We start from the raw sequence: 25633 nt of genomic DNA, 5'->3' as shown, positions 1-25633 counted from the left end.
TAGATAGAAATGAATATAGAGAATGATTTCCAGACATGATTATTGGTTTCCAGGGAGCAATAATGACATAGGTAAATTAGAACTACATGAAATGTTTTATGAGATGTTGATAAGGAATACTTATGAATATGGTTCTTTTTAAAAGAGACTAGCTTCTTTCTGAGAGGTAAATAGTTAAGTGGCATAGACATCTGCTTAGTACTCTATAATGAAGAAACATAGAATTAACACACCTGCTCTTAAAGGCTGATTAACATCCTGCTGCAGACTCCCATTTACTTTAATGGGGGCTGTATCAGGCCTTTAGCATAATTTGATAACTGTCTTCCTGATTTGCTTAAAATTACACTTTTGTTCCTAATGCACTACTTAAAACTATTGCATGCAGATGCTTTGGGATTTGCCCTATTTGCAAACTTTAAACTCCCACTAAAGAGAAAGGGTAAAAAGCCAAAAGCCTGAATTATGATTCTCAAGTTGCTCTCTGGAAGTAGTAATTTTATGTATCTTTTGTATTGCAGCCCTAAAATAAGATAATACTTTTATCACTGCTGCAAAACAAGTGCACATATTTGAAACTATAATACCTTTGATGATGGTCTGTCTCAAAATGAAATCCTTCAATGGATGCAAGACCATAGCCAACATTTATTACATTTCAAATGCATTATATAGATCATACCAATATGCTAGTTCTAGAGAATCAGTAGTAAAGTAAGATATACTTTTCACCCATAAAATGTAAATGTTTGTTCTAAAAACTATGGAAAATGTATTTTTCCATAAGTAAGAAATCATAAAATTTCAGAGTTTAGTGGAACTTAATCCTAAGAATTGTATAAAGAAGTACAGCTTTATACCCTGTAAAGTGCTGAATATAACATGCATGATTTGCCCCCTCTCGTCTCTGCTTTACACACAAGGGGAGGAGATTAAAAGTTTCCATTTGCAGTTTGTAACAAGCAGCAGTTTCCTGTTTTGTCTGAATATGAGAAACTGTGGTTCATTCAAACCACAATTTGTTAACAAACCAAGGTAGCAGACTATGCTTTGTTTCAATGTCCTTATTTGTTAGCTAATTATGATTTATACAAACAAGAGTCTCTTGTGTTCAGATGAAATAGGAAATCGCTGTTTGTTACAAACTGTGAATCAAAGCTAAATCTTGTTACACACAAAGGAGTAAGGGATAAAGTACAGTCATGAGGGTCATGCATGTATTGACAAACCATGATTTTGTTACTTCTGAATTGGGCTTCTGCATTAACTCTCAGTTGCTGAATGAAGAGGCAAATGCTAAGATGCATATATGGAGATTGTAATGTTTATATGGCTTGCTCGAGGTAATAATAAAGCATCAACTTCAGCTTTCCCCCTTATTTGACTAGCAACCAGTCATCAGTGTCCTGGTGGCAGAAACTCTTCCTTGCATTACAGCTTATGGTTTTCTTGGTGACTGGTTTTAAAGATGATAATTTCCTTTGCATTTTCAATTACATTTTAGAGCTCTGAATTGAAAGAATTGGAATAAAAGATGGAGAGTTTACTTTGTTCCCACACTTTCCCCATAAACTGAGAAAAATGAAATAGCTCTCTCCAGGCAAGTGGTATCACCTTTGCCTCTCAACAAATAGGAGAAGTTGGATGTTTGAAAGGGCTCTTTAGGTTTTTCTACTAATCTTGGTTCACTAGGAAGTCTTAGTAAGAAAGGACCATGATACCTCTTCCTTCCACCTGTTTTTGCAGCTCACTACCATTTGCCTGGGTGCATGAGCTTTTTTTTAATGTCTCATATATTGATAGTTACAGTGACTGTGCAATGGAAATCAGGCTGGATACTTCAAGACAATGGTTTACACGTTTACCCAGAACTCTGTAATTCTTTGCCTCTTTCACCACTGAGTAGAACTTAGTTGTCTAAAAGTGTCCATCACACAATGGACTTCACTAGAGTGCTTTTTAATATTTTTTAAAAAGCTAGATATTGATACTTGTCAAGTTAGACTTACTGCAAAGTCCGTTGCATGAAGGCGTATAATTGTCAATGACCGATAAAGCAATTTTTATAATTTTTATCATTCTGAAGTTCAATCAAGTTTTGCCACTCTGTTTTCCAAGGGGCAGACTTTGTTTATCTGTGTGTAGTTATGGGATATAAGTATGGTTGAAATCCTAGTTGCAGTCTGTGTATGCTCACTGCTCTTTGTAGGCACCATAATCAAATATTAACTAAGGAAGGGGAGTGCCTGGCACTTGCTTAAGATGAGGGGCTTTGAAGACCCATTCTCCTGTTTGGTTTGGGTGCAAGTGTGAAGAGAGAGGGAATTGGGTTTGAAGCTGCATGTTCTTGCAAGCCAGTTGTATTTTCCCCACAACACATGCAGAAAGGGTCCTCTTCTCAGTTTAAAGATTCCCGTTGGAAGGAAATTGGTCTTGGAGGCAATAGCTGATAACATATACCATGCAAGCCTACTGGTGGAGGTTTGGGCCTGAATGCTGCTCCCATGCTGGCAACATTCACTGGCAGTAAGCGGGCAACATGCATGTCCAGACCAGGGGCTCTGCTAGAGTTGGGTTCATGGGGCTTGAGCTCCAAATCTTTTTCTAAGTGCCCCAGATCATTACCTGTGTGGGTAATGAATTTGGGGGAAATGGAATTGTGAAGGGTCGATTTGGGTAGGATATTAATTTGGAAGAATAAATGTGTTTAGAGAGATAATTTGAGGGTAATTTGAATGGGAATTTAACTGATTTGGATAAAGATATGCTGGGAAATTAATTGGGAGTAAAAGAATTGAAGGGGCACTGATTTTACGTGCTCTGGGTAGGGTGCAAATTAATTGAATAATTTACACAGGGCGATTTGGATGGGAAATAGGCTGACTTGCCTTCTCTGACATTTAAATTCTGAATTAGCATCTATACACATTAGCATATGGTGTTCTTATGCAAATTTGTGTCAAGGGGTCCATGCCCTCGAAACCTTTAAAAACCTAAATATTGGTCTTGGAGGCAATAGCTGATAACATATACCATGCAAGCCTACTGGTGGAGGTTTGGGCCTGAATGCTGCTCCCATGCTGGCAACATTCACTGGCAGTAAGCGGGCAACATGCATGTCCAGACCAGGGGCTCTGCTAGAGTTGGGTTCATGGGGCTTGAGCTCCAAATCTTTTTCTAAGTGCCCCAGATCATTACCTGTGTGGGTAATGAATTTGGGGGAAATGGAATTGTGAAGGGTCGATTTGGGTAGGATATTAATTTGGAAGAATAAATGTGTTTAGAGAGATAATTTGAGGGTAATTTGAATGGGAATTTAACTGATTTGGATAAAGATATGCTGGGAAATTAATTGGGAGTAAAAGAATTGAAGGGGCACTGATTTTACGTGCTCTGGGTAGGGTGCAAATTAATTGAATAATTTACACAGGGCGATTTGGATGGGAAATAGGCTGACTTGCCTTCTCTGACATTTAAATTCTGAATTAGCATCTATACACATTAGCATATGGTGTTCTTATGCAAATTTGTGTCAAGGGGTCCATGCCCTCGAAACCTTTAAAAACCTAAATATTCCCCTGGTACAGACCTCAGCCCCATTGGGTTTGGAGACTGTTGAGCTTGCTTTAAAAAGAAAAAGAAAAGGCAAGTTTCTCATAGTTCAATTGGTAGATCATTTAAGTAGAGTATGACTTTCTTAATTTTAGGGTTATTGGTTCGAGGCCCATGTTGGGCAAAATATTCTTGCATTTCAGGCAATTGGACTAGATGATCCTTGTGGTCCCTTCCAACTCTACAATTCTATGATTCCACAATTCCTATATATATTTAGAGGTTTATTTAACCTCTAAGGACCCACTTGAATGCTCCCACTTCCCCAGTTCCCCATTTTGCCACCCTGCTCATCCCTATGCAGAATACTTATGCTTGTTGCCTTCCATCTCACAAGGCAAAACTCTGAAATGGAGCTGAATAGAGGCCTGCTGTTCAACTGAAGAGGGGGAATAAAACAAACAAGCCAAAAAGAACACACTAAGCACATTCAGATCCTTCAGCTTACCTCAGTTTGCTGTTTAGTTTGCTGCCAGTATCCCTTGTTATTGAACTATAACACTCTGTATCAAATGAATGGCCTTCTGCCAAACGTATTAATTTGAAGCTGCTTTTCTGTGTAGAGAAAGAACCATGTGAGACAACATCTGCCTTCTGAGGTCAAGTATTATAAATATGTCATAATAAGTCAAGTAGTAAGGTGATTATTGTGGGACTGAAAGTGGGAGATGAGACCGGCAAGCTATCACAAGCATTTTGACACAGTTCTTGTATATATGAAATACCTCACTATGATCATCCACTGAACCCACCTGGATTATCTGCTTCGATAAATTTTATCTATGAATCATATATGTATCTTGTATTTTTTCCTGAGGAGCTCAGAGCTACAACCCAGTTCCCAGATTTTGTCTTTCCTCTGTTCCATTACTGCTAGTCCCAATTCCTGACACTGGGTTTCATATATTCAGCTTTCTTGTTCTTGAGCAGACTCTTGTATTCCAGTCTAAGTTTGATCAAATTTTCCATGGATTCCTCTGATGGATTCTTATGTGAATCCCTAATTGCCTTAGCCAGAACTTTCTTAGCCGCTTTGCATTGACCATCAAACCAGCCAAGGTGTGCTGATTGTGTTGATTATTAATTGTATAAGTTATCAAATAGGGCCTGAGTTCTGTGAAAATTTGCTGGAAGACATCAACGATATTTGGAAATTTGCTCATAAAAAGTTGGTTCAAGCTGGTCAGATGATCACTATATATTGATATCTGTCTGTCTCAAGAGACAATGGAATGTGCCTCCAGTGATGAAGTCAAACTGCTGTGCTAGCAGCACCTCTCCTGGGTGCAAGCCTGGGCAGTATGTATAGAGGTCCTGGGCTGCCCAGACAACAACCCCTCCCTCGGCCTCACCAATGTGGTCCAAAGGAAAGCAGACCCATACGTTTGGCACCAGCTTGGCTGCAAGAGCTGCTGGAAGGAGGTGTACAAGGTGCCACCCAACTGTCTTGGACTTAATAAATTAAATATTGTCCTCTGGCCACCATATATCCACATCACCTAGAATAGATAAACTTCAGATTCAAAATAACAGCCCCAACCCTGAAGCTTTCCCCCAAACAACCAGTGCCCTTTGGCAATAGTAATTGGAGGTCATCAGGAGAAACGGCAGTCACAGTGGCATAATAAATCCCTAACTTCAAAATAGCACCACAGTTTATGGTTGGCACAATCCATGCAGAGTAATCAAATATCAAAAGTAATCAAATATGCAAAAACATAGCGGAAACGCCCCATAGAAATGCTGTCAGCTGCTCAATAAATAATAATAATCTCTGTCACTGGTTCTTAAAACTAGGAGTCATTTTAAAGAACAAAAAAGTATTTCTTGGCATTGGATTTGCAGCTAAGTTATTTGTTACCCTGGAACATTTTCAGGAAGATGGCTCCAAATATTTCTAGTAGCATATATCTCTTGCTGTGTCATTGGAAGGGAGATAACTGATTTAGCTCAAATAAACCCTGCCAAGATTAACAGAAGCTGACTGATCAGGGGGAGGCTGGAGGGGGAGGATGAAGAAAGTAATGGCTGAGACAGCAGACTTCTTTTTTTTTTTTTTTTTTAGAAGCCTCAGAGGGAAATGGATAACCAGCCATAACAAAGGAACAAACATTACTTTTAGAATTCCTATGAGACTTTGATAAACTTAAGATGGGATTTGGGGTGCAATATATGCAGTGTTTCAATAGAGCAAATTAAGGAGATAAATCAGGACTGCATAATTTCTGATCACGTACCAGCTTGCTCCCTTCACAGATAGGGAGGAGAGAAGCATTCATGTTCTTTAAAGCACAGCTCTCCGTGATGTCAGACCTCAGACACTACGATCAAAGACAGTGTTTTCTCCAGGACACTGTGATATGAATTTTCTGTACAAACCTGAAGTAATGGTGAGACAGTACAATCAGCAAGAATCTGACTAATAGGGAAAGTGAAAACTTGTATATCCAGTTCACGAGAGGGTTTTTAAAAACAAAACAAAACAAACCTATTAAACTGCCTAAAAGGAAAATGTACAGCAGACTACTTGCCAACAAATTTTTGAATTGTTCATCACTGTAAATAGTGTTAGTATAATACATCCTACCTGTCTGACTCATATGTACAGTACGTACAAGAGCATAGGCTCAGGGCACGTAGTTCGGTCACCTTGCTAAAGCTAAAGCATTTCCAGGTCTGGGTCTGGTCAGCTCCTGGATGGGAGGCTGTCTGGAAACCCCCATTTATGCCACCTGGAATTCCATGTTGGAAGAAAGGCAGGATAAATAAATATAGAAATGAAATGAATAGTAAATAACAAGTTGAGGGGCCAGAAAACTTCTGTGAGTTGGCATTTGTTACCAGCATCACCCAATCTCTGATTTCACTCCCTCCTGGAACTCAGAGTTCATCACTAACTGCCAGGGACCAGAGGAGACAGCCCCTACCACACCAACATATCAGTAATAATATGGTAGTAAAAATCCTTACTGTGGATTTTAGTCATAGGGCACTTTAGGAACCAATCCTAGCTAAATAGCTATAACAAATAAAAATAGTGTATTGCAATACAATGAATAAATGCAGCCTGTTATATGTCTGTGAAGTTGGGCACACTCTTCCAAGTCTAGCTAGCAGTATATAGAGTTGGGGAGTGGGCCCATCGCTGCCATCGCATCTCTGTCAGCCCCTCACACTGCTGCTGTCCATTCCCTGGGAGGGCACATCTGTTGTGAGGAGCCAGCTCTGTGTGTCTAGGCTCTCTCCATGACATGGTTCCCTGATTGCACAGGGTTCCACATCATGACAAGCAGAGTTCGAAACTGCCATTGTTCTCGGCACATTTTGCGACAGGGAAATTCATTAGCGTGAGCAGTTTCTGAACTCTGGGCATGGTACTGTACCTAAGATTTCAGAATAAAACTGCAGGATGGAAGGAAAGGAGGACATTTTTCTGCCTCCCCACTTCCAGCTGCTTTCTGAAGACTGGAGAAGAGACCCCGTTAGGAGTATTAGGGGGTGGGCAAAGGAAGAACTAGACTATGTGAAAAACGAACATAATATTTTAGCTGCAGTTCATTCATTTTTAGTTTTGAATTCTTGTTATAAAAAAGTGTGCCTAGACATTCCGTTCTTGTGCCCATAACCTAGGTTTAAGGTGCCATTTAGCTCCTAGCTTTCATATCTCAGTTTCTAACACTGATGAACAAGGGATGGATAACTCTTTGGAAGCCTGCCTCTCCTCTACAGTTATGCCCCTCAGTGTGTGTGTTCCTGTGATAGAGCAGCCACAGTCTCACTCTAGCTTCATGTAATTGTAATGACATGAGTTTGAATGTTCAACCAGTGCTGGAGTTTTGTACACTCTTCTGTGCCTAGAGCTGCAATTTCCAAATAGAGGATTGCCAAAGCTTTCTGAGTAGGTCACCATGCTGCCTGGGGTAAACCCTGAATGAAGTGTGATACACTGAGCCTGTGGAGGCCAAGAAAATGAAACTGGCTCCAGTATTTGTGTGAGAGATTCATTTGAAAGGGTTCAAGAAATGAAATTCACCTACCTACTTGTGCAGTCCCACAGGAAAGAAAGAAAGAAAGAAAGAAAGAAAGAAAGAAAGAGAAAGAAAGAAAGAAGCATCTATGAATGTTTGTCTAAACAAAATATTTAATGATAAATCAAGATTACATGCTACAAATTTTCTGTTGGCCTGAGGCAAAAGCTGGTGACTCAGAAAGACAGTGAAGAAAAGACATGGTTGATGGTTCTTTTCCCCAAAAACATTTTTTTAAAGGTAATGGCAATCATAAGGGTGCAACCTCCAGGTATGCAAGAACAAGTTTCCAGATCATATTTCTAAGAGAACCTTGGTAAGGAAATCATTTCTATGGATGATTTGATGGTGGCTGTGGGTGGGGTAGGACCGGGGTGTGCACTGTCAATGGACAAAAGGCTAAGCAAGGTTTTATTGTTTCTGTGTTCAGAATTGCAGCCTCCTGAGGCTGCTTTTGCTTTAAAACAAACACAAATGTTGGTGCATTGTTTGTATCAGTAATCTGAAACAGGGATACAGCAACGTGAAAGGAAAATACTTTAAAATGTTGCAAAAGCACTTGGGATCCAGTTAAGTGACTTAACAAGGATAGCATAATCAAACCAATAGGTGAAATCAGTTGTGTTGGCCTGGCTATTTCATGTTCATAAAAGAAAAGAAAGGTGAATGAAAAATGTAGCGTGGCTACCAAGGAAGTGGCTGCACAAAGTGAAAGAAGAAATAATTTTAAGACACAAGTATTAACTTTTGAAAAAGAAACAAGTGAGGAAAGGACACTGTAGTTACATATATAAAAGAAAAATCAAGAAGAATTGGGAACAAGATACACATTATTCCTATTTGTTTCCTTTTCCATTTTTGTAAGATTTCCACTTCAGAATTGAATACTGCCTTTAATTTGTCTGCTGTTAGAATCCTCACATAAACCTCCAAGTGGGGGGAAAAACTTGAAGAAAAACCAAAATAATAGGACTTCTTTTATAAGCAGAACTCCAGCTCTGTACTTTGTGACCTGCACATCAGCTGTCTTTTTTCTCTTGCAGATTGCCCCTTCTCTCTGTTTTGTTTCATTAATCCAATCCCTTCTTTACAAGTTCTTCACATAACAGGTGAACATAGAAGCCAAGCCCCCCCCCACACACACAAAAAAAAACCAACAGTTGGGCAGGTATTAAAATTGAGTGGAACAAATATTTATGTTATGCTGATGAATTTTTTCCATCTCCAGAATTTGGAAATATTTAATTCAAGAGCCCCCATGTCTCTGGAGCATTTCACATATTACTCAGAGGCAAACCCAGTTTTGCTTATGAATGTGCACTGAATAGGGAGCTGTAGATAATGATGGATCCCAGACACTTGTACCTATATTATGTTCATATTTGTAAACATGTTTGTGACATTCATATTTTATAACTTTAGGGGTACACTTGAAAAGTCTTAGGTGTAGATAGACCTAAAATATAATAGCTTGATTCATATTTCACTAACTCAAACACTGGTTTAGTGTAAAAGTGTGGGCTAATGGAGAGGATCTGAAGCCACTTATTTTGCTTCTGTGTGGAGTTATGAGAAGGTTTGGCTTAGCAAGTCATCTGAATCCAGGCTCATGGTTAAGCTAGAGTTGCCATATTTCAAAAAGTAAAATTCCTGATACCTGCCGCAATGTTGTTGAGCTTTTTGGGGGGAACAAACCCAAATGGTTGAGTTTTTGGAGCTGTTTCTGCTGCTTTTTCTTTCCATCGCATTGACATACATCCAGGTTTTCCTTGACAATTTGCTGGTTCGGCAAAATTCCCCCCTGACGCCATTTTTACACTCAAAAACCAGGACATGTCGAGAATTTTCCTGACGTATTGCAAGCCTAGGTTAAGCACTGTCCAGACTAAATATGAGCTCCAACCAAGGTTTGTTATTGGCTGCAGCTTGTGGTTAGTCTCAAGAGAGCTTAATTATAAGCATGGTTTAGACATTTCTAGGAGTCCACATATTCACAGTCTTGCTAAACAATGTTTTGGCTTAGCCTGACTTATTAATAAGATGTGAAGTGGGCCTAAATTTTGAAATCATCAGAGGTTTCAGCATGGACGCTATATCACTCCTATGCTGTTTAGAACTGCTGAGGTATATATGGCTAGTTTGCACATAATACTAATCCATGGTTAATAGCTTATCAGGGTCAAGCAGCATGGTAGTTCATACTATCTGATTGCTTTGACTTCACCCCTACCCTGGTGTGAGTGGGAGCAGCAAGCCATGAAGCCTTGTCTGTAATTATGTCCAAACTGGAATGTAGTTTGTTCCACCTTAACAAGCCATGGATCCATGTTGGCTAGTGACCATAGTTTGTTAGGAAGAAGCTATTGGTACAAGGGGGAAAAACTAGGTATAAAAGGAGAATTCTTGGATGCCAAGATCCACTTTGGGGACAAGTAGTGAGAAAATCCCAGCAGTTGTTTAAAATCACAAAATATGCAGCAAAGTACAGCATGGAAATATAGGCTGTTAGACCTTTAAAATATGCCCTTCCAAGTTCCTTCCAAAGTTTCCCTTTCAAAGGTTGGATTCATGTGATTTTCCATACAGCATTCAGAAAAAAAGTTTGTTTGTTTTTCTTTTGCAGCTTGGGCTGTTTTACTATGTAATCAGCTTAAGTCTACTGAATTCAGCGGGTCTACTCTGAATGTGACTTAGTTGGATATCATCCTCAAGTTATAATTTCTATAGCACTTTTGGTGTCCAACTGTCTTCTATTTCTTTTTTGTTGTAGGGGAGGTATCAGCAATTTCCTTCTCTGTTATGATGCCCCACAAACTGCAGAAAGCCTTCCATAAATAGTTGATAGGATTTAACCGTGGATTGCTTTTAATAATGCTGCATTTTTACTGATTTCTGTTACTCATTTTTCATTTTTTTAAATCTCAGGATATTGTTTTTTTGGGGGGGGTGCAAAACATGTACAGAAGTAGGCTTCTGCATGCATCTTTAAAGGGATTCTATGCTGGATGTGCAATTCCTCAGTCCAGCAGTATCTGTGCATGTGTAGAATCCTCAAATAAGCTGAAAATCACACCAAATCAGTTTTTTGGCAGTGGAAACTGAGGTCTGTCTCAACAACCCACCTTCTCTTTTCCCCACTGAACAGGTGACTGGCACAACTTGCAGTTTGGTTTGTTTGTTTGTTTGTTTGTTTGTTTGTTTGTTTGTTTGTTTTTGAGAGGGCTACACATACACAGCTCTGGTTTCTACATGTTCACATTGTACAATTTGGGCCCAAGTGTACATTACCTGTTACCACTATTTGGTAATTCATATCAGAGTGTCGCCAGTCATCCTGCACCTCAGACAAGACAACTTTTACTATTTTTTGTTTCTTCATAGTGCTATGAGGCTTGAAGATGGTTTTTTAGATGAATGTGAAATGCAAAAACTAATAAAAAATTGAAATAAGCTTCTTTATTGGCCAAACTTGCAATGGTTTTCAGAATTTTAAAGTACAAGTGAAGTTGATTGTGATAGAAATAGAACATGCTACACAAGGCGGTTGGAATAAACAATTTACTCTCTCATTAAGGATGACCATGCTTAGGTGACTTATGGCTTAACGTTGCTCAGTCTCTTGTTATGTGTTCAGCCATCCTTAACTCAAATTAAAACATGGTTTATTCTACTCCCCCTTTGGAGAGATTGGGTAGAATGAAGCGTTATTGAAATTTTCATCTATCAGGCATGAATTGGAAGGTAGTCCATGCTGACAGTGACTGTGGAACTGATTCTGATCTCATGGGTCAAAGGGATCTCAAATTTAAATTTACTAACTTTGTTACTGCCTGCTAGCTATTCTGTGTCTGATTTCTTTTAAAGCAGGTAATAACTATCTTTTACTATAAGAGGCAGTCTTGGCATGATGGCTAAATATAAATTGGCAAATAAACTAACACCAAGCCCTATTTCTAGATTCATGTGCACATGCACTTAAGCAGCAAGCTCCTTCATATTCAGTGCTACTCCTTTTGTAAATGAAATGTTTCCCTTGCTTGAATAATGTACTATCCAGAGGCCCACCTGTGGCACAAATGTCACAAATAGTGATTGTTTGATGTATAATGGTTTTTGCTACATACTGTCATGTTATATTAATAAAATTTTGAAAATGAGGGAGGGGGACAAAAACAAGTAGTGATCGTTCCAAGCATTATCTGAGCACAGTTTAGAACAGATACGTGATACTGTTCAATGTGAAGCAAGCATTACAATCCTAAAAGTTCTGTAACTTGGGTAAAATTCTGAGCCAGAAAGTAAGTTAAGCTTTTCTCCCACTCTTTCTTCCCACTCACCCACACCCACACCTCCAAGTCTCCTCCCATTCCCTTTCCTTTGTTGTTGCTTTGGTGAGGCACCAAGAGCATGGGAAGCGAGCCCTTTCTTCCCTGCTCTCCTCACTGATGCCTGGCATGCAGCTATGCCTGTGTACTAGAGACAAGAAGTGCTGCAAAATGTCATTTCCCATGTCAGTAGTGCTGGAAAACCACATTCCTGTGTGTCTGGCACTGAGCCTTAAGTAACATGCAAAGTATTAGAGAAGGGAAGAAAGAGCTCCCACCTTTCCCCTGCCATCGCTGCTGTCACTAGAACAACATAAAAGGCAAATGTGAGGGATGAAGCTGGTGTGTAAATGCAGAGCCATCTTTCCCATAGGGCTTAGTGGTGTGTCGCGCCACGGTGCCAGCCTCTCAGGGATGCCCCAGCAAGTGGAGGAGCTGTGCGGCTTTGCCAGCAGCCTCCCCTTTCTCTGCACACCTGCCAGCTGCGCCCCGCCAGCCATAAGGCTGGCAGGCATGCAGCTTCCCTCCCAAGCCTCCTCGGTAGGAGAGCGATCCTCACAGAGGCTTGGGAATGAAGTTGTGCCCCTCCCAAGCCTCTGTGGGAGGAGAGCACAGCTTCACTCCTAAGCCTCCTCAGGAGGAGAGTGATCCCTGCAGAGGCTTAGGATGGAAGCTGAGCTGGCAGGCGCACAGCTTCCTTCCCAAGCCTCTGTGGGGATTGCTCTCCCACAGTGGCATGGGGGAGAGTTGCCCCCCCCAATGGCTGGCAGTGCGCAGCTACAGCCATCCCAACACTATCCGTGATAATTTGGGGGTGCTGGGCAGATATTTGCACCCTGGTGCCGCATCTGCTAAAGACAGCCCTGTGTAAATGGATCACATCCTGCCATGCTCCAGCATCATCATCAGGGTGCAGCCAAGTCCAAAACAAACTCAGAACTGGGTTGGAAAGAACCAAGCTATTTTCTGAGTTTGAGAGAAACTTGGGGTGTTTTTTAAGAGCCCAATTCTGACCAAGAGGAGTTTGCCCACTGCCAGTCACAAGTAGCACAGGCAGCCTGAACAAGAACTGGAGGTCCTGTGGGCTTAGCTTTGGCATAACATCTGGCCTATGACTTCCACATTGTGTGGCCATGTGCTTCTGATTTGCTAGGTTAGAGATAAAACCCAAGCACTGGAGGTGAGCTGTATATGTTCTGTAATGTGCACATTAGAATAGCACTGAATTGTGGTGTTATAATAAAGAGTTGTATAATCTTATGAAGGAGGGTGCAAGTAAGTGCATTTAAGATTGCAGCCTTAGTTTGTTGTAATTGTAATCTTTGTGGTCCAATCCTATACACCAAGTGTGTAGTACCTTTGGCCCTCCAGAAGTTGTTGAACTACAATTCCCACCAGCAAGCATGGCCAATTTCAGCAAGATTTGGAGTGCCACAGGTTCCTTACATCTCCTGTACACACACATCTGAAGTCCCATTGAACTAAGTGGTGCTTACCTCTGAGTAGACTTGAATAGGATTGCACCCTCAATATCTTAATTAAGATAATAAGGCTATACAGACAGAATTCCAAACTGAAACTGAGTTCATTTTCTACGAATGTTTCCATTAGAGCACCATGCTAATATAATTAGTTGGTCAAACATATGCAGGCTTTAGTAGTAGTAGTAGTAGTTGTTGTTGTTGTTGTTTTAAGAATGCAGTGTGTGGACATTAGTGATAAATCTCCCTTTACTGAAGTACTTTTTTATTAACAGAGTATCTCAGCATCAGAAGTGTTGCCCTCTTTTTTAATGTACCTAAAATGGTTCAGTAATAATTCAAACCGGTTAATGGAAACAAGTCCTGTTTTGCTTTCCAGAACCATTGATTAATGCAATAAAGATTGCAGGGTAACCAAGTAGGTCAGCAACCCTGCAGTGAGACGTTGCATCAGGCACATAACATACGTCCATAGCATGTGCATATAGTTAAAATTTCACATCACAGTAGAATGAATTGCCTTACCATGGTTCCCTATTTAGAATTTTATCACTTTTCCAGGCTTCTGTAACTGATAGATGTTCAATTATATGTAAAGTGACTATTAAAGCATCAGTACTCATCTAGGGGTCTAGGTCTCCTCTCCCCTTTTCTCTTGAAATTGTGTTAAAGCCATTAGTGTTACAAAGAAACGTGCATTCATCAGGTATAGCGATGGAGGCCAGGGTGCATATTACAGCTTTTACTGCATATGAGACGTTGCAGTCCTGTTCTTAAGAACTGCCAGGCAGATTGGGAATCACGGTCACGGTTAATAGCAGCGAATTGCCAGCTCTTGATGGGTGGGTAGTCACTCTTTTCAGTGGCTGCCCCCTGGGGGAGAAGGTAGAAAAACAGAGGGAGGGAATTAGAGTGACTTTGCACACTTGAGCAGGTTCATGCCGCTGGATCAGTGGCAAGCATTGGCAGGGCTCCACTCTGGGGAGGCTCACAACAACATCACAGTCTCATTTTACCAATTGGTGTTGCTATAGCCAGTGGTGCTCAGAGGGAGAGCAGAGAAAGGAGGGGCTGTGGAGGGGGAGGAGGCAATGTAGGGCTAAATTAAACAAACAAAAAAAAGGGGTTTTGTAAGTAAGTAGAGTTCAGCCTGTACCTGTTAGCACAGTGCTACTAATTGTGCCAGAAGTGTTGGAATCTAAGTTTCAGTGTGTGATTAAAGAATTGGTTCAGAATCTCTCTGCATAGCCTTAATTTTTTTTCAAGGTTCTTTGGGTGCAGAATGGCTTTATAATAATGATTTTGACTAATACGATTTTTGACATGCAACTTTAATGTTTAACCTTAGTACAACTCCAGAGCATTTCATGTGTATTCAACTGTAAAGAGTGATGATTTAAAGGGATAATATGAGAAAAAGGTCATTCTAGAATAAACCTTTAACAAATTGCATAAAGGAAACTTATTATCCCACAAGTAGAGGGCTATGCAGCTTTTCTTATTTTTTTTTTTCTGCTTGATTCAAAAAGTTGTTGAGACATGATAGGGAAAGGAAACAAAAAATAAGTGAATAGAAAACTACAAGCAGTGAACATTCCTATGATGGTTATGATTTTGTTGCTACTAAAAATATTCTCCAGTAATGTGGTTATTCATCTTCTCTCTCTTTTGGGTGAAGAATTCGCTCCAACAAGAAAATGCTTTTGTTGGTTGGTGGACTGCCCCCTGGACCTGACCGGCTACCCAGCAATTTGGTTCAGTATTATGATGATGAAAAGAAGACATGGAAAATACTGACAAGTAAGCAGTTTACTTTACGTTGAATTACCTTGATGAATTTTAAAACATGGTTAATCAAATTAGACACTTTATTGATTTGCTTCCCTACAGAGATTTGTTTATATATTACACAGGTTTCACAATGGAAGAGTAAATTGAGATTGTAGGAGATAGTACCTGTACAACAGAACAAGCCTAAATTAAATCTGTCTTAAAATCATTTTAGTATGCTTATAGTGAAAACTGGCAAGGCTTTCTTAAATAAACCTGCCTCCTCCTCTAGGTACCTTTGCCTTTTATTACAGTGTATATTATATGCTGTGGACGCAATCCAGCCAGTTAAGACCAAGTGCCACTAATTTAAGTAGGAAAGTTCAAAACATGCCTAGATCACTCACATGGAAACTGATGCGACTTGGAAATTCCTAGCTTTCTAATTGGATTGTGTCCTATTTATATTATACTTTAGAGCTCATGGCATATTGCATTGTACTGCATACCCTTTTACACCACTCATGTCATAGAGAATTTCCCCTTCCCTCCCGTTGCGGTCTTCCACAGCTCTTACTGACACAGCCAGGTATCAGTGGTACGGGTCAGCTTCGGTAAACTGTACTGGCAGGTTTTCTATCCAGATCTGTCACCTTCTTTCTCAACGGAAACTATGTTTTACAGCAAGCATTTTGTCTTAAGCTTTGGAACTTATTGTTATAGTGGTTACAATTTCCAATCTAACGTGGTCATGGAATCAAATAATAGTGTTTTTTCCTGGTGCAGTAGGCTGTGTATTTACTGGTCCCCTTGTGGGCAGACTAGCTGCACTGGTCAATAAAACTACATTTTTAACTGTCAGAATTGCCTAAAGCTGTTCAGATAAAATTATAAACGAGCAATTCTGATCCATAAATCAAAGCCATACTTTAAAGGCCGGACAACTTGTGAAACTTAGATTTTATAATAGAAATGCTGTTTCCCAGGCAGCCTGATCCTATGAGGCCACTTTACCTGCAGTGGAGCAAACACAAGTTTGGCATGTACGGGGGGGGCGGGGCGGCTTGGAGAGATATACTACGCAGTGAACAGCACTGGTACAATAGCTCCAGCTACTGCCAGTGCTCAAAGGTCCTAATTGTGCCCATGACACCTTAGTGACCCATCATGTTCCTTAGTATCTTAGAAAATTATATCACTTTTCTCAGGACTCAAGTGTAGTTTCAAACTGCAACACTGGACACAGCTGTATATGTGTGTATACATATATTACTACTGGCTTCCATTTTTTTGTCTCCCCTTGGGATCACCAGATTCAAAGATTTCTCATAGTACTGAAGAGGGCATTTTTGGCAGATGCAGGTTCTCATAGAGTGAAAATGTGCATTTAGCAAAATATATTGTTCTACACCACTATTATCCTCATTTGTATGTGTTTATACTTTCCTTCCTTCCTTCCCTCCGTAGTTGTTTAAAAAAAGAGATTTAAACAACAACCAAATAAGGTGTCATAGCTTTCAGGTTTACAGGAATTGCTGTGTTTCACTTACACAAGATGTACCACCAATTGAATTTCATCTGTAAAAAGAAAGTATATCAGAGTATACATAGTATGTTTACATTGGAAGATCTTTCTTTTAAAAAAAGAAAAATTAATTATACACAGTAAAATATTAGTCTGAAAAAAGACTCAGTTTGCTTCTGAGATTGCGCTTCTGAAATTGATTGTACAGTAGAGTTGTTCTCAGGCAGGAGCAAATGAAAGAGAACTCACTGTGGAATATGTACATCAGGGATCTCACTTGCAATGCAGCACCAGACGAAATATTTATCAAATGCATACTTACTGCTTTTAAAGACTTGACTGTCACTTTTAATTCACTGGTCTCATACAATGTAGGAAAAGTATTTGGTGCTTCCAGACTGGAGTCTCCCAAAACCACTCAACTGTTGTTTCCCCTCTCTATATGCTATATGAAGAATTATAACTGACTAGGCAGGTGTGTTGGTGGCTAGCACTGGGTATGCACAATCAAAGGAAAATAAAGCACCAAACCAGAATATTGATCTAATATCTTTAGCAAAACTTACTGCTTTGGTCACCTCTGACACTAGTAGCCTCTGGTGTTGGTTGCAGGACTCTTCACCAAGGTGGCTCTGAATGGCAAATAAGAAAGACTAAACATAGCCTGGAAGTTGCTGTTAAGAGCATTTTGGAAGTGGGGAGATAAGGTTGCCACAGAATCAATCAATGTTCTGTAAGCTTTCTGCAGCTTGTATATTGGAGGGAAGATGAGACGGCTTCACTTAGACATGGCCAGAGAAAACTTTGATAATCAGTTTTTAAAACCCTTTCTCCCCACCCCCAGATATGCGCTAAAGGACTTCTTAAATCACACTGTAATAACCCAGCTCAGTAACATTAGGTAGAAGAAAAATATAAAAAGCAGCTGAAGAAAAACATATAATAAAATATTTAAACTAATTCACTTTTAATTAATGTACTTACTCTAAAAGACGATGTTTTCTCATGACACCAAAGGGAAGAACACACTCAGGTGATGTGATTTTCACCACACGAATAGGTTGCTAACATGCTTTCTGAGGCCATTGTTTTAGAACCCATTATAAAGTTACTTTTGTAACTGTATCCTAGGAAACGGTGCTAATGGATACAGAACATGCCACTACAGAGGCTACAGTTTGTGGAGCACCTCTGAAATCATTCTGTCTGTAGGGATGTTTTGAGGTCTCCAGGATCCAGGCCTCCTGGAAGTTATCTATAGTGTCTCTATCAGATCATTATCGGTGTCATTGTGGCAAGCAAGTGAACACATGAATTCTGGGGCATCAAGAAGCAGCTCGCTGGGTGGAGCAGAGCCACTACACTATGTAGCTTCCTGGCAGACGGGTCACGGTTGCTTACTGGGACAGAGAGGGCAAAGGGGCACAGTGGTCTGCATCGTGCAAATGCACCATTGAAGCCAGATACCATGCCAACCTCACCACCACTGACTCAACCTTTCCGTCCTGGTAAGCAACAGTAGCCCACTTGCCAGGAAGCAACTGTAGCACCTTTGGCCCACCCAGCAAATTGCTTCCAGAGGGATCCCTTTGCATCTGGGATCCCTTCTGCGGCACTTGTGGGCACTGTAGTCTCCTAAACACCCCCAGTGGTGCCCACCATGCCTGCCCCACCACTCCTGATTTTTATTTATATTTCCACAGAATGTATCCAGCCTCAAGTGAGCCCAAAGGCATTCTTCCTAGGAAGGGAAAGAAGGAGGCTGGGGCTACTGGAAGCCCTTTTGTCCTTGGGGCATGTAGGTGTTTGGCCTGTGTGAACCTTCCCAGCTTTTCTTCAGTGCTATGAGTATTGGTGCCTGTGAGAGTTTCCTAGATTTCCATATCTTCTTTATGCTGCTTCATCTTGGCATCTGTAGAACTGGACAGTAGTGAGAGAGAAGCCATAAGCATAATTGGATGAATGCTGTGATGTTCTCATAGGTCTAAGGAAAATGTTATATTGGAACTATGGATCTTGGAGACATGATCAAATAAAGAATCAGATGTGAGATTTTGGATGAGTGGGGAGGTGCATCCTTCCTATATCTTTTTTCCCATTTCTAAGAGGAAAAGCAATATCTGGCTACATCAGTTGATTTATTTCGTAGAATAGTTAAACAAATCATAAATGCTGGTCTCCATAAGAAATGGCCTAGCCAGAACTATGAAGACAGCTGCAGGCTTAGTGTATGTTGTGCATGGTAGCTCTGCAAGGAAAAGTTATTGCTTTGCCTGGTTTGATTTTTTAATATATGCTAACCAAGGTTATTGTTATCGTCTATACTTACTGTTGGATACACAACATCCCTCAAGTATTTCTATTAACAGAAATAATTGCACTTTTCTTAGAACAGCAGTACTCAGTGTGGTCGTCCACAGACTGGTGCTGGTCCATGAGCCATAGGATGCAGTCCCCTGCAGCTCCACCACAGCCCAGGTTGGGTGGGATACTTCAGGAACTAAATATGGTACCTTGACTTAGAACATTGAGAGAGGGAATGCAGTTCCATCATATCAGCTAGCTTGAGAAGCACTGTCTTAGAAGTACAGAGCACATATAGAAACATATGAAGCCAGATGATTAATCAATTTAGCTCTGTACTGTCTTCTGCGACACACAGTGGTTCTCCAGGGTTTCAGACAGCAATCTTACGCCTACCTGTAGAGGCCAGTGACTGAACTTAGGACCTTCTGCAATCAAATCTACTGAGATATGGCCCCTCCCAATCTTAGTCATGGAACCAGAGGAAGAAGCATGGTGCTGCTTCCAGTTTTAAATGACATATTGGAAGGGGAGAAAGATTCAAAGGAATTGAGATTTTTGTGTGCAATACAACATCACATGCACATGCATGGTACTTTTAAATGATTGTATTTTTCATAGGATATCTGGAAACAAAGGAAAAGGAGACTGAAGGGTGCAAGCAAATATATCTTATTTTGAACAAGTGTTTTTATCTCATTTGTGTTCTGCAAGTTAAGTGAAAATGCTAAATGCAGAAAAAAGCTTCTTTGCTGACTCACCCATTGTTCTCAAACACAGGGCCTGCACAAAACATGCATTTAAAATAAACGAGTATTATCTGCGACATATAGCAAAATTGGGTGGTTCAGAGTAGCAGCAAAAGCTTTGCATTGTTGACTGTGACTTTATCACTATAAATACTCTCATTATACTTTAAATTGAGTTTGGAATCTGCTTAACACTGGAGTTTTTACACATCAGTCAAATGAAAAGCAGAGACTGCTGTTTATATTGTAGTCTGATTATGTAATATTTACGACAATGTTTTTGTTCAGTCCTTTTTAAAAAATATTAGGCTGAATTTTAATGAACAGTGTTGCTTCACTTGTTAGAAATAAACCTGCAAGAGATAAAGAATATATAGATTTCTTATATTTCTGGTTGTGGAGTTCTTCCAAAAATTTCCTTAACACTAAGGCAATGATGTATTACTTTTACTTGCATTATATGTTTTTAATCAGAGCGAGACTTCACCCTAGACAAAGCGATGCTTTCTGCATGGTCTCACTTGTTTTTGCTAAAATCTTTTGACATGATTAATTTTACTTTAATGCTTTTGTCTTGTTGTACTGGTTAAGAAGATGAGGATGAACCAGGGCTAAAACACATGCTGTTCTATCCTGATATCACTGAGTTTTTTTTAAAAAAAAAAATCTTAGTGGGCTTAAAAAAATGAATCCAATTGGAATTAGATTTCTTGCTAGTATGCAATTTCTTGCATACTGTTGAAAAGATGTCATTACTGGTTGTTAGTTTTATTACTGGTGTTTCTTTAATAACATCACCTGTATAATATAATTAGTGGCTACAAAGGAGATTGAATTTTACACCAAGACTCTAGCCACATTTGCCAAGGAATGAACTAAGCCAACATTCTCATTCATCAAGCTCCCAGTCACCCAGGTTTTCCCTCATACTGCCATCATCCCACAGGCAAAAGGATATTGCCACATCCTTGCTGGTGCAATGTCATGCTTCCCTAATGCAAGATTGGGGAGCAATCTAATTCTGTGCAGTGGGGGGAAATGGACTCTTGCTAGTTTTATCCCAAGCAGCTTAGATTCTTTTGAAGTGCATGTTGAGATTGCATGGAGACACATGAATAGGGTTTAGAAGGTGTTGTTTATCAAGTCAGTTAATCTTTTGTTAATTTATTGGGAGGAAGATGGCCACCGAATGCTTGAAGCAGGGTTTTGAGCTCTAAGGCCAACTCTAAGGCAAGTTTCTGCTCTATAACCAACCCTTAGCACTTGTTTTCATCCTCTCTTCCATTTTACTTCTTAACTCCTTTTAGTGCTTCATTTTGTTGTTTTAATTTATTGTTTTATCTCATTGTTTTATTGTTCTAACTCCCCTAAACTGTGAGGCTGCATGAAGCTGGGCTGGACTGAACACTTTGCTAGGCGGTGCCAAACGCAAGGTCGAGCCAAAGTTTACAAGATCCTAGTATTAAATTAAGCAAGAGAAACATCTTGATTAATGATTTACAGGCAATTCCCCATTTACACAGGTTTGAGACACGTGCATCGCCATCAATCTGGAAGTGGCACTTAAAGGGGCAAAAATGCCCTCCCCCCAAAAAAGAGCGAACGTGGCATGAAAACAGCATCTAACAATCCCACAAGCTTTTGCAATTGCAATCCCAGGACTGCTGCTGATTTTTTAAAAGGGTTTTTCAAGAGTTTCCAGAGGTTTATAGGGTTCAGTGGTGGTCCCAATATACATGATTTCACATAAATGTGTGATGCCTCGGGATGTAACCCCCTGCATGCATGAGGAGTAGCCTGTACATTTCTTGCCCATCCCCCAGAGGGATAATTTGCATTATAGCATATATGGAAACAGCATGTAAATTTATACATTTAAAATTACACATTATAAAATAGGCAAGGATCACATGAATTATATAAACCCAACACCCCTCCCTCATTTCCTTTCAGTCATCTAGATGAGACAAGGGTTTAAAATATGCATTTATTTTTAAAAAAATAAATGCATAAATGCATTATACAGTGGTACCTCGGGTTACATACGCTTCAGGTTACATACACTTCAGGTTACAGACTCCGCTAACCCAGAAATAGTACCTCGGGTTAAGAACTTTGCTTCAGGATGAGACAGAAATCGCGTGGCAGCGGCACGGCAGCAGCGGGAGGCCCCATTAGCTAAAGTGGTGCTTCAGGTTAAGAACAGTTTCAGGTTAAGAACGGACCTCCGGAACGAATTAAGTACGTAACCAGAGGTACCACTGTAATGCTACCTCTTTAAAGAGAGTATTTAAATTGGGGTTGCTGGTTTGCCGCTCCTTGCCGCTTTTCTGTCATGCGGGTGCGTTTTTCAGCTCCTGAATACTTTGCCATTTCTGTTCCTGAACATGAGACAGAGCCAATGAATCCTTTAGGCATTTGCTCAAAATTAGTGTTAAAAAGGCACAGCAAATTGCTTTGATTAGTCATAGAATAATAGGGACAAAGGAGGAAATTGGGGTGAATAATCTCTTGATATGTCCCCATTATACTGTTTGAAGATTGACAGTTTTCATTTATCATAGTTGTGCACAAACTATACACATTTTGACACCCAAATTTAATTTGATGAACAATTCTCAGTGGCCCCAATAAATTCTCTGCATCTCACTTTATTCACTCAGCAGTTGCAAGCACCAGGGCTTCTGATTCAGTGCTGTGTTAAGGTTGGTCTCAGCCCTGCATTGTAAAGCTTGAGCAAGCACTGGCACATTACTAAAGCAGCAGCCTCAACACTGTGTGCTAGACAGCTTTAATGAAGGCTTTGGATATCTGAAGAACTAATGACTCCCCTAGAACATGCAATTGTTGTACTTAGAAATGCAGTATTTACATCAGTCTGTCTTTGTGTAACTGTTGTTTTTAAAAGCTTATCCACCATGTCTGCCTCAGAAAGTATCAAACACAGCTCACATCATAATAAAAATGCGCAGACAATGGCAAAACAAATAGGAACTTAGACAGCTGCTTGTTACCAGGGCCATTGGTTTCATTTAATATTTGTATGACACTTTTCCAGCAACAAAGTTTAGCTCAAAGCAGTTCATAACAATAACAAACCATTAACAAATGAAAGCAACAAAATAATATCAAAAAAGACACAAAAGCATATCATGGCCAGCAATAATAATAATAAACCTGTTAGCACATTTCCAAATAGTATGGTTTCAAATTGGATGGGAGACCGCGTGTTGAGATTCTTGCATTGCACTAGATGACCCTCAGGGTCCCTTCAACCTCTGCAGTTCTATGATTCTATGGCTCATTGTGCAGAAAAACACAATTCAGTAAAAAAATGATGAGGTCTAATACAAGCCCTTTCTAATTGAAAAATAACAAAAATGCCTATTAAGCACCAGCCCAGAGCCAGTTGACATAATCCCCCCGTAAAGAGGCAGCTTCTTTTGAAGTTTCAGGCACTGACCTAAATGGGCATAATGTCCATCTAGCTTAGTATTGTCTACACTGGCTGACAGCAGCTCTCCAGGGTTTCAGACAGTGGATGTTTCCAGCCTTACCTAGACATGTCAGGCATCAAACCTATGAGCTTTTGGGCGGGAACTATGTGCCCTACCGCTGAGCTATGGCCTCTCCCTGGAATAAAATATTGATAAAATAAATAAAAGTACAAAAAAGAGACAGAAGCATAGAGCCTGATTAGCCCCCATTCTTTCTCACCATCCTTTATTGAGGACGCCAAGTCTGCCTTGCGTTCCTTTTAACCTGGTCCAACAAACCAGAAAGCCAAAAGACAAATATAGCTAAAATTAGATGAAGGGATCAAATTACAATAAAAGTGCAAATGTAAGATTGATTAGAAAATCAAGCCAATTTTCAAAAACTCATGGGCTTACATTTCACATAAAAATGGCAGGGGATGTTTCTGAAAGAAAAGAGGGCAGCAAGAGCGTGTGTGTTATGGTGGAGTTTAGTTATACAATGCCTGTGGCAAGCATGATGTATGGCTGCATTCCTATTAATGATGCATGGCTGCATATCTAAGAATGAGAGAGAAAAGTTCTAAGGAAGAATGGAAATCCAGCAGATTGTCACTACACCAGTGGCATTTGTGATTGAAATTTTATGTTTCCCATTTGAAATATCTTTCAATAACAATCAGAGCTTTCCCTAAATGTGTTTTGTTAGTTGATAATATTATTGGATGCTGTTTTTATACCTCTGTTATTTAACTGAACATGTTTTAATATCTTGGATTGGGGTTTCCTCATGTTCTGATTTTCTTGCACGAACAAAACTTCCCAAGATATATGCGCTGTGTTAATTTTCTGTGACCATTTCCTCTCATTGCTTTTTTCAGGAAAGGAAGAGGCAAACTGTCTTTCCTTGTTTGGAAAACTCTGTTCATTTGCAGTACACACAACAAAGCAATTACTAGAGTAATGGAATGGCCTATGCTGCTAGGTCAAATTGAAGGCTTGTTATTGTTGTTGTTTAGTCATTTAGTCGTGTCTGACTCTTTGTGACCCCATGGACACCAGGCACTCCTGTCTTCCACTGCCTCCCGCAATTTGGTCAAACTCATGCTGGTAGCTTCAAGAACACTGTCCAACCATCTCGTCCTCTGTCATCCCCTTCTCCTTGTGCCCTCAATCTTTCCCAACATCAGGGTCTTTTCCAGGGAGTCTTCTCTTCTCATGAGGTGGCCAAAGTATTGGAGCCTCAGCTTCAGTATCTGTCCTTCCAGTGAGCACTCAGGGCTCATTTCCTTAAGAATGGATAGGTATGATCTTCTTGCAGTCCATGGGACTCTCAAGAGTCTCCTCCAGCACCATAACTCAAAAGCATCAATTCTTCGGCAATCAGCCTTCTTTATGGTCCCGCTCTCACTTCCATACATCACTACTGGGAAAACCATAGCTTTAACTATACGGGCCTTTGCTGGCAAAGTGATGTCTCTGCTTTTTAGGATGCTGAAGGCTAGTGTGCTTATTTATGAGCAAATTCATTGGCAGGAACTGAATGGGGAATTAGAACCAGGTGTCCTTCTTGGAGAGCATTGCAAGATGGTAGCAGAGACTTGGGAGTCACATGGTTGCTAGATAGGTAAGACATGATGTCAGCAGCACTCTTCTACCCTCAGTTATTCCCTGGATATATCCAAGAGCAGATGAAGATACTCCAAACTCAAACTAATGCAGTTTTTGTTATGGGCTGTTTCACTTGTTCAATATCTTCTGTGTACCCTGTTACAGTGCACCTATTTAGCACTTACGTCATAATGCTCAGCCTTTGGTCATCTTGTAGCTTCATTTCTTTCTGATTTTCCCAGCTTTCTGTGTTCCTTAACAGAATCTCTGCATGCTTTCTAGCACATGCAAATAAAAGTCACCTTTACACCTCAAAAACTCTAAAGTTCAAGATATTCTTTAAAAATTGCTCTTCGTGAAATCAGAAAACTGCCCATTTTCTGTGGATAGATTTGACATTTTAGTATTCCAGGTGTGGAATACCAAGGCAGAATAGGGTGGTACAGAATAGAGTGATATGTGTACAGAGATTTAACACATCTTGGTAATTACAGTTGTTTCTTCCTTATAATACCATATCTGAAATCCTTGTAGGGACTCCTCTACATAAAGGGAATCCTGATTGGCTGAGGATTTCTCTTTATATGGAGAAGTCCTATACATGTTCACCCTACATGCATAAGGGCTGTTCTCACTGAAGCTGAGCATACACCACCAGGATCATGGCTTACTGGCATGATCTCACTCAACTCTCATGTGTTCAGTGAACATGTAATGGGACTAATGTAGAATAAGGCTTCATACAGACCAAA

At 40.1% G+C, this 25633-nt stretch overlaps 1 protein-coding gene across 2 annotated transcripts in view; it reads left to right on the top strand.

The window, feature by feature from the left end:
• KLHL14 (kelch like family member 14) overlaps nucleotides 1-25633 on the top strand; it is a 59142-nt gene that overhangs the window by 6395 nt on the left and 27114 nt on the right. For both annotated transcript variants that reach the window (XM_079982715.1, XM_079982714.1), the window contains one exon: nucleotides 15125-15246. In XM_079982715.1, coding sequence (XP_079838841.1) covers nucleotides 15125-15246 — 122 coding nt within the window. The remainder of the gene's footprint in view (nucleotides 1-15124; nucleotides 15247-25633) is intronic.

Source organism: Podarcis cretensis, assembly GCF_951804945.1.
Source record: "Podarcis cretensis genome assembly, chromosome: 7".
NCBI lineage: Eukaryota > Metazoa > Chordata > Lepidosauria > Squamata > Lacertidae > Podarcis > Podarcis cretensis.
Note: the sequence above shows the minus strand (reverse complement) of the source record. Positions and strands in the feature narration are given on the sequence as shown.